General features: G+C 41.7%; 1 protein-coding gene across 1 annotated transcript; it reads right to left on the bottom strand.

Moving 5' to 3' along the window:
• Window positions 1-451: 451 nt before the first annotated feature.
• tbc1d10b (TBC1 domain family, member 10b) lies at window positions 452-9914 on the bottom strand. The gene is made up of 10 exons (XM_028412167.1): window positions 9443-9914; window positions 7511-8509; window positions 6682-6781; window positions 6492-6599; window positions 5881-5987; window positions 5545-5659; window positions 4772-4837; window positions 4499-4688; window positions 4182-4336; window positions 452-4037 (listed from the first exon to the last, which is right to left on the bottom strand). Exons 2-10 carry the CDS (start codon window positions 8488-8490, stop codon window positions 3114-3116), a joined length of 2745 nt encoding a protein of 914 aa, XP_028267968.1. The 5' UTR covers window positions 8491-8509; window positions 9443-9914; the 3' UTR covers window positions 452-3113.
• Between the last annotated feature and the right edge of the window lie 641 nt (window positions 9915-10555).

Consider the following 10555-nt stretch of genomic DNA (forward strand, 5'->3'; position numbering starts at 1 on the left):
CGCTCCTTCTTGCAGCTGGTAAATCACCTTTTCCCTAAGCTGTGTCAAATCCAGTGACTGAACTCTTCCTCATCTTTCCCCTGTAACGAACAAAAGGGACAAACTGTGAATAAAATCTTTCCTTTTGTACAATAGTGTGTCTGTGTTCAGTGGCTTTGTGCGGCAGGAACACATAGTGACATCTAGTGGAGCTTCCTTATAACTGCATGTACAAACATGAACCATAAATTTAAATTCATAGATTACCCTTTATAGCAAGAATAACATAAATGCCCCAAACTCCTATTTCCACCTAAGCAGACATATTTTAATATATGCAAACAGAAGCCTTCCACATCACACCATGATGCTTTAATATATTATGGTTTATTACTCATCACAAATGTCATTATTGTCATCATTATTATAAATACATCAGTTGTAAATCTGAAGGAATGAATTCAATTAGCTATGATTTTTATTTCACTTCCGCCAGAGAGAGTGACATGTAAACTTAAAGACACAGAGAATGACATGGCATGGGAAAGAAAAAAAAAATATGTGAAACACTATTTAACAAATAATATTTGCATCATCAAATTGAATTAAGGACAACAAACTTCAGGACCAGATGCAGAAATGCACAAAGGACCTAACAGAAATTTTCTTAACTTGTCCTCAATATTGCAGAGCTTTAGGTTATAGCTAGTGTCAGATACATTTAATCAAGAAATATCTCCCGTAAAGAGAAATGACACTATCGTCAAGAGCTGCGAGGATGTATTGCTCATTAAATATCATTAAGTCCACAGGCCTGAAAGCACATTTTCATGGCTCCCCTCTGACTGATCAGCAATAATATCAGTGCTGCTGTCACCACACAAACACACCAACAGTCATGACAGATGAAGGTTTGCATAGATGTGTTCAGGTTATGCACACTACACTACACTAATCTGTGCACCAGCATCGACAATGAATTAGGAAGGAGTGTGTGATGTCTACATGTTCAATGACAGGCGTGTAAAGACCGGAAAGAAGTGGGAAAATGATGAAAAATGGAGGACATGTTGACAGACCATGTTGGCTACAATTTCACGAAAGTCCCTCTAATCATTACCTATGAAACAGTACAGTTAAAGAGCATCAATGTTGTTTTTTTTTTGTTTTTTGTTTTTTTTGCTATCAAATGGTTTTACACTAACTACCTGGCACTATTCATCGTACACTGATGGGGTTCAGTGCCATTTCATGTATGCATAAATATGTTACAGTACAGAACACTGAGTGTAAATAGATTAGGGAGTTAGTCCATTATGAATGTTACAGCACAACCTGGTGAGACAGACATACTTAAGATCTTCAATGAAAGAACTATTCAAAACTCAGAAACCTCCTCTTAGAATATCATACAGTACAAAGACCCTCCACTTTCCAAATGTCTGAATCACTCATCTCAAAGTTTGTTCTGTTGGAGGCCTATTTTTTAAATCACTCAAGTCTGTTTAATACTGCACTTTAGTAAACTGGAGACTCGTGAAGCTAAGTTGACCGAACCAACAATGACAGTAAACAATAGCAAAGACATGCATCAAGTTCGTTTTGTAAAGCGGAGGACATACAAAGAAATGAGGAAAAAAAAAAAAACACTTTAAATGATCCCCCTGCAACTACAGTATGTAGTCAGCCATCATTCCAGTCAACCAGGTCTCTCTTACACACATAGAAAAATAGTCAGATCCAAAATAATAATAATTCATAATATACTATATTTGATTAAATTAACCACTTTGTACATAAATACAATAAAAGCCAAAAGGTCAAAGATCAGAGGTTAATGCTACATTGGCACACCCGGCACCTCCAGTCAAGTGGCTTCCTATAGGTCCTCGAGGCAGAGGTTTTTCAACCAAAGAAACCGGCCCCAGTTCAGACTCATTTTCTGCATCACCACACTAATGGAGTGGTCAACCTCAGTGGTGCTTTGTGACAAAAATCACAAGTGCAAAACATATATCTCCTTCATTTAGTTAAGATACTTAAAATCACATTCTAATGGGTGAAAGAACTTATAGTTCTTATCTATTTGAAATTTGGCTGATATTATTCAGTGAACATAATACTCAATTTACAGAAAGACATTTGGTCTGCAGGACTTGTGCACAGATACTGCTTGCATGTTTATTAATAATGTTGTGCCTTCTTTTTGCCTCAGACACATAATTTAAACTACAGTCCTAAATTTAAAAAAAGAAAATCACAGTACATACTACCTTGCTGTGTTTTTGCAGACATGGAAACACATTAAAAACTGCTACCACTTTATGGTGTCTGTGTCTACTTAATTTCCTCCCTCTTTCCATCTGTGTCAAAAAAAGTTTGCAATAAACCACATGAAGGATTCAATGATGGTTTTAACGTGAGAGGGGATAAAGCAGGCCGAGGGAGACTAAAAAAACAGGAGGCCACACATAGAACATTAACACATTTCACTATGCTACTAAGGCACACACTCACAACATTTAACACCACAGTTAATACATACTTAGCAACATTTCTAGCATTGCTTTGCCTGCGTTTTGAGATGACTTCAAAAGGGATTTTGATTAGTTTGGGGGTGTTTTTTTCCTCCACAGATGAAAACTGACAGGGTATAAAGGAGTGTAGGTAGAATTTTCAATGAAATATTCTATGGCATTCTATTTCTGCATAATGCTTAGTCAACAATCCTTTGAGCCGATGTTTTAACCACTGCCATTAACCAAATCACAATAATACAAAATGAAAGTGTGAATTTAAAAAAACTAAAAGAGATAATGACTGTACTCTTCAGATTCACAGCCTGTGCTCCAGTTGAAAAAGGAAATATGTCCCATTGTAGTTAAAAAAAGAAAAGAAAAAAAAGCATAAAGTGGGAGGCAAACCCCCCCCCCCGGGTGCTATTAAAACCATGATCCAGTTCTCTCCATAGTCCACTGACTATAATAAGTCCTTAAAATGTTGCATTACGCAGGATACCATCCCATTTTTTTATATTAATTACTCTGTCAGTTTCTGGGGGTCTTTTGTTCCCCTGACCTCTTTTTTTTTGTTCAGCCTCCCTTTTCATGATCCTAGAACAACAAGGGGGGAAACTAGGCCGAATCTTTCGCTGCTGCAGCTCCATTTTTGTCCTCGGCTTCTCCTCCCCCCTTGTCTTTTTTCTTCCCTCCTTTCTTCTTCTCTTTTTCTAGCCTCTCTTTCTCTTTCCTAAGCCTCTCTTTTTCAGCCTTCTCCTTTTCCTTCTTTTCCTTCATTTTTTTCTTCTCATCTTCCTTTTCCTTCTTCTTGTCTTCTTTGCTTTTCTTTCTCTTCTTTCCTTCTTCCTCTCCAGCTGTGGCATCAGCTGACGGTGCCACATCTTTTTTGGAATCTGGAGGGTCTGGCAAAGGGGCGTTGTTTGCAGTAGGAGAGGGAATAGTGGGTGTAATTTGCTCTGAGACGATTTTAGGGGAGGGAGACAGAGTGTTGGGTGGTGGTGGTGTGCTTTGTGTTGGGGCCGCAGAAGCAGGCTGGCCTTGTGCCGAGGTGCCCTCTGATGCTTGAGCAGGAGCACGGGATGAACAAGCTGCACCCCCCACTAAGGGGCTCTGAACATGGGGTGCTGGTGTTCTCTGACCTGCCCCAGGAGGAATTGGTGGTTTTTGGCTGAGGCCTCGGCTTGGGCTTGATGTTACTGCAGGTGGTAAGGGAGGGGGCAGGTCCTCCATTCCTGAAGGCCCTGAGAAGGAGCCCTTCTTAGTTTGGAAAGGAGGCTTAGACTTGCGGAAGCCAGGGAGTGACAGGAGGCTGGAAGAGGCTCTGAGGGGTCCTGGTGGTGGCACTGGGCTTCCTAAGAAAGAGAAGCTGCCACCAGAGCTGATAGAGGCAGCACGGCGTTTGTACTCAAAGATGGCTCTTGTACCATGGAGGCGGCGACCTGGCTGGTGTGTCAGTTCTCCTCTGGATTCCCTCCACTTCCTCACCTGGACGCTACACTCTCTTTCTATGAGCGACTCAGTCACTGGGAGTGTGATTATCTGGATGACAAAACATCAGACAAACATGAGATCGACAGAGGAAGTGAAGAAACTACACTGGGCACTACAGGACAAAGTGACTCATAACTTGCGTCGCTGGGTAAAAGCAGAAGCGAGATGAATCTCAAAGAAAGAAAGACTCACCTCCTGTACTAAAATGTCTTCGCGGATAGTGTCAGGTGAAATGTTTCTTAGACGCTCCATGGTCTCATACATGCCTTGCAACTCCCTAAGTTTATCCACAGAGCCAAGCATCTGTTTCAGCAGCACCAAGCCGACACGGAACACAATCTTCACTCCTACAACCACAGACTCCAGTTATGTTTATATTAAATAACAAAAGATGCAATAAAACAAGTTTGGAGTGACTCAATTCAACAAAGCAGCTGCCAAAGTTCTGAGAAAAAGGTCCTTGCCAGCTAGAGGTATATGCATTAGGCTGATGTATAAATTAGAAGTACCTTCACAAAAGAACATGTCCCATACACGCAGTACACTGGACCATGGTAAGGTGCGCGAAAAGATGCACATGAACCACTCGGTCATATAGAGAATTGGGTCGATCTTGAACTTTTTGAGATGGCGGTATGCCATTGGACATGTGCGCCGCAACAGAGAGAAGAAGATCTCGCCATCCAGCTGAATCGCTTCCTATCAACACAGAAATGACAAATCAATAAAGCTGAAAAAAAGCAAAACCAGACAGGACAATGTAGAGATTGTGTTTCACTCACCAGCCCAGCACTGTAGTAACCAGGAAGATACTTCTCACATATCTGGACGAGGCACCAAAAAGCTTGCTGTGCAAACAGAAGTAACTTAATTTAACTGAGGTGATCACAAAAAAATTCTATCTATGAAAGACAAGAACCACTTGCTACAATGCCATGATGCTTGAAGTCAGGCCCTACATCACAACCACATACACCTATTTATGCAAGTCAGATGTCAGACTACAGATGAGACAGCCAGTTGAGGTCATGGTGATGTGAAAACATCAGCCCATGCTTCTCCTGTGAGCTGACAGTTGAAGGTCTTTTTTTAAATACTCGTTTTGCTTCCCTTTTTGTGCCACTCTTTTTTGTTGCACACTGGCTTTTGTCCAATGAAGTAAAACGAAGAGTAACAAAAAAGAAGCTAAGACAAAACACAAATGATTTAAAAGGAAATAACATGTGTACACATTAAATAGCTGCAGCTAGTAATCCAACCTTAGCTTATTGTCCTGTGTGCTGACTGCTCTAGCAGCCATTTGGAATCTTTTTAGTCTCATATAAAATCACAGTAAACATTTAGCTTATGACACAGTTTTTATGATGTTTGTGTTTGAATGGAGAGCTTTAAAACAGAAGTTTAACAGAACCTGATACTAGGTCACATACTTTAGGAAGTTTTGCAAAGAAACCTCACTTCCATTATTACATTACCTCAGTAATCATTCCAGAACTGACTTATTTATTGTTCAGAATCTCATGTGAACCCATCACCCAACAGATCAACCTCTCACCTCTGCAGGCATGTGCATGAGCAGTACTGCAGCCACTGGAGCCTGGGCCTGACAGTATCCCTCGTCAGGCTTGTAGATGGTGTAGGCCTTCAGGATTCGGTAGAGATCCTGTTGTCTGCAGGAAAAAGGATGGGAACCCATGAACTCAAGTTTTGTATGCAAATGCTTTACTATTACTTTATTTTTTTCTTAGTATCATTTATTGTTATTTTTTGGATGTAAAGAGCTTTTTATGCAATAATTATGCATTAATATGGCTGCGCAGCATGTGCATGTGTTCCTTTTTTGTCAATCATACATGTTTATTCAGGCATAAAACACACTGGGTTTTCTTACCCATGGCCACCCCGAGCAGCAAACATCTCATGAAAGGGGAACTGCCTGTGTAGATCCTTCTCTATTATGTCCAGCCATTTAGCCTCTCCAGGCTCTCTCTCAAGCTCCTGCAGCAAAAAGATAGAAACAACTTATTTATGGAATCAATAAGACTGCAAGGCCAGCTAGTGTATGACATTTTAGAGCGGAAAAAAAAAACAAGATTAACAAGGTTAAGAGACATTGTTCCTCAAATAAAAACTGTAAGTTAAGGTCTGGGCCACTGGCTCAGCCAAGCCTAGGACTTGCAGTGTGGACAGAGACAAGGTTCAGTCAGGCAGGATTACAGGCCTTGATAAGAAGCTTACAGCTTGCTAGGTCTGTGCCTGCACCCTTTTGGCACCCCTGCAGCTTGAAAATTGCCTATTCAGTCACAGCTTCTCTTTTCTTGGACCTCACTGCAGAGCCAATCACTCGATAAACCTACTATAGTTCCTTCGCTGTCCTAAAATATCTAGAAACCACAGAGGTTGAATGTGTAAGAGAGCTGACAGTGATAAAAAATGTTTTCCAAAATATTTCATTTTGAGGAAGTAATATAAAAACTTAAAGAAGCGGTATATGTAACATACATCAAATTTCCCGTGGTTGGCCAACAAGAGATCTTGGCTATTGGACAGCACCTGCCAGGCTTTGCCTCGCAGAGAAGATGGAATCCCCTTTCTACAACGCAGTTTCACCTGTAACAAACACACACATGTGGCATTAACTAAAAACACGGCCGTTCCCTTTATTTACTCACTGAAACATTAGTGTACATACCTTCTGAAAGCGGTGTTTGATCCATTTATCCCAGTTGTTGAACATATCAATCCATTTCATCTCCCTCTGTCTGGCAACTTCAACTCGAACTTCCTTTTCACTGCAGCAGTGAGAAATATCAGTCAAAACTGAGAACTTATTTTTTATCATTTTCTACATCTAAATTTTGCTGTTACAGATTTGTAATGACAAATCACAATGTATCTCACTTTCTCTTTTACATTAATCTCAACAACCTTATGCGAAATTGTTCAGTTACAAGAACATCTTTAACAATGACCAAAATTCACTGCGATTACTGATGGCCAATCAATACACTTTTAATTATTCAACAGCGGAAGACCAATTAACTTGTCAATAGATGCAAATCTGACAAAAAGGGAAGAAGAAAGCAGATGGGTGTGATGGGTGATACCACAGAGACATAGAGTCAGTACATACTGAGTCACAAAAGCGCCTTCAGCAGTATCTGAGTCAGACCAAGGGGAGATAAAGGACGGACAGATATGTTTAGAGCAGCAGCAGAAGAGGAAGGCAGGAAAGGGAGGTTGAGACAGGGAAGCAAAAAAATCTCTTTGGTCAGATGGGAAAAAAGCTATGAATTAAAAGCATGGCAGTCAAGCATAAATTAGCTATAATAATTATAATGCACAGTGGACCGTCTGCATAGAACGCAATTGTGAAAAAGATGTGTTTTTTGTGCATTACATTCTACACAGAAACACTAGAAATGTGTTTCAGAATAAAACTTGTCTGTGAACATAATCAGTGAACACTTCATGCACAGTAGCTGGGAGTGTGAATGATCAGCTAATGTCTTACTACTTACCCGCTTTCACTGTACTGACTACCACCAAGGAAGCCATATTTATCAGTGCGTCTGACAGTCAGACCATTGATCTCTGAGTCTGAGCCCACAGAGCTGCCATCCTCTCCCAGTCCAGACAAAGACTCCAAGGTTCCTGACATCAGGCTGGCTGATTCAAGATAGCTGAGGGTATCGGGAGCTGGCCGAGGGTTGGGCAGGGGCAAGGCAACCGAGGGTTCTTGGATAACTGGAAGAGAAGGGCTGGGGTGTTCGGCTCTGGTGGGGGTAGTGGGTAATTCTCCCTTTCTGGGTCCGCTGAAAGTGTCAGGCTTTGGAGACAGAGGAGGAGGAGGAGGCGGCGGCTCACTCTGAGGGTTTTGTGCTTGTTGGAGCAGCTGAGGTTTCTCCTCTTTAGCTGTTGGTGATGCTGAAAGAACATGTGTGGCATCGAAACCTGCAGGTGTTATAGGTTGTGCAGCTGTAGGTTGACCTTCATCCATGACAGGACTTGGACGATGGGTGACGTGCACATTGGGGTACAGGTTTGGGCCAGGATGCATATCAGGAGAGGGGGAAGCCTGTGGGTTTTCACTTGTTGCTGGAGGCTCACTTGCCAGTGCTAAGGTCTCCATTTCAGTAGTCAAAAGCTCAGCAGCAGGTTGGCCAACAGTCATTATCTCCTGCTTAATAACACAAGCTTCAGTCTCTGTATTGTTGCTTAAAAAATCCTCCCTTTTTGGACCAACCAGTAATGGTACAGGAGTCTCAGCAGCGAGGTAGGGATGACTAAAGGTTGAACCCGCAGACAGTGATGCAGTTGTGTTTTCAGTCAAGGCTTTGTCATTGTAAAGGGAAGACTTGGGTACAGGAATCACCCTAGTAGGCTCTGGGGTAGAGCTGTTAGGACTAGGGATAGTTGGAGAAGATGGAGGGATGGCTGGAGCTGCATGAGAATCACTCAGTGCAGGTGGTGATGGGGATAAGGTGGAGAGTTCAGCCATGGTTCCACTCTGATCTCTCCTTTTGTAAATAAAAGAAAATGAGAGTGAGTTTCTTTTGCCAACAAAAGAAATTATCTATACAGCCATTCATATTTTAACAGTATCTTCAGGATAACAATGTAAATAAACACTAGCTGTAACTTTCAATGTCAACCCCTTGACATAAAAACATAAACACAACAGTGTAACAAAAACAACAATCTACCCGGGAAGCAAAAGTGTAGAGTTCTTAAATTTGAATGGCAGCTTTGCACTGAAATCCACAGACTGGATTATATTTAGAAATTGAAATATGTTAGAGGATTATACAAACATACACAACCTCATATGCAGCTGTTATGAAAAAAACCTCTCTTTCAGTGGAATGTGGTTACCTTGACACATATTCTGCACATAGCGATAAAACTACAGCCCACAACAGATCCCTGAAGTTAAATTTCCTCTTTTTCAAACAAGCTAGCAAAATGACAACAAAAAGCATGAGCAGTATAATTTCTATATAAAAATCATATAAAGTAAATTAGTAAATACCAAGACTAAAAATCTTATAACTGCAGCATTCACACTTTGCAGCAATTCGACTTCATTGGTAGACAATGTGTTGACTGGGGTTCATCAGCATTTCTCTTGACAGATGCGCTAGGGTGTCGTGACACCCCTGATAATCTAGTATTTTGCTGATGGAGCAGGTTTATGTCTGAAGTAGTGCTTCCAAATAGCTGTCGGTTGAATGCTAGCAGCTAATAACACCAGACACTTTGTTGTCATATCCTCTCGAGGCCTTGTTCGAAGAGACTCAACTTCCCTATTCAGCCAACAACAGCAATGGTTTACTAATAGCTAATAGTCAACACCCTCCCTGACTCACAGGCCCTGTCTGTGCAGTGTCCACGGCCTTGTCCATCCCGACGCCCCGGTCAACCACAACTTACAACTTCGCTGTTGAACTCACCTGCGGCCGGCGTGTCAGTGCAATTCGTCCGCCTGGATAGCCAGGGGGTTCCTGTCGGCACGTCCCCCCGCCACAGCTCCGGTTCCGCGACCTTCTCCTGTTTAACGAAAACACGACAAAGCGAGACCGGGACAGGAACCGACGAATGGGTCGAGCAGTTAGATCAGCAAACAAACGTCCTGCAATCGGCGATCTAGCTAGCTAAGTTAACAGCTAGCTAAGTTAGCTTATTTTAGCCAAATGTAACTATTAGCATTAGCGCTGACAGTGTTCTTATTTTTGTTAGCCTAGCCAAATAACTCGATTACTTCGGTCAAACATGCGGACGTGCTGCAACAATTATCGACGAATTCAAGCAACTTTCTAAGTAACAGTTTTCATTCTGAAACAAAATACTATGTGGCTAATTTATCCGGGCGCAGCGACAGGGGAGCATCCAAGAAGAACAGCCTGCATTTCCTATTGACAGCTACGTGCGTGTTCTCGTCAATGTTGTCGGGCACGCACACGTAGAGGAGCCTCCCTTTCTAATACTGTGCCACTAATCATTGAAACGACCTTTTTGCACCAGTAGATGGCGCAATCGGTTAAATTACAATACTTTTACTGACCTTCAGATTTGCAACGACCAGATATTATGCATGCATTAAAACACACACACACACACACAGCATTATACGGCCCTTTATCAACATTACATTGCAGGTGTATATTTAGTTTCTATTTAGTTTAATAGGGTGTTTCCCAGGAATTTGGTTAAAGACTATGAGTCATTCTCTGCTTTCATTTTCTGGCTGGAAAAGTCAATATTGTGAGGATTGCTATGGGAACCTCAGAAATGGGGGACACCCAGGCAAGTTAAGAAGTCTGAGGGAACTCCCTTACGTAGTCTTCGTCATACAAATAAATAAATGTTATCCTTCTGGTTCACAGGGTACGACGACAAGTTTCCACATGTTTAAGGGAGCGGTGAAGGACTCTACCGCACTGTATGTAAATAAAGTTCACCGTTTCCATGGTGGAGAGGACCATGTGGAAAAATGAAGGACTTAAACAAAAACAGTGGTAAAAAACTATGCGTCAGGTCTCTAGGCAGGGTTTTGCTGTGAATCA

This window comes from Parambassis ranga, chromosome 8 (genome assembly GCF_900634625.1).
Source record: "Parambassis ranga chromosome 8, fParRan2.1, whole genome shotgun sequence".
In the NCBI taxonomy this organism is placed as follows: Eukaryota; Metazoa; Chordata; class Actinopteri; family Ambassidae; genus Parambassis; species Parambassis ranga.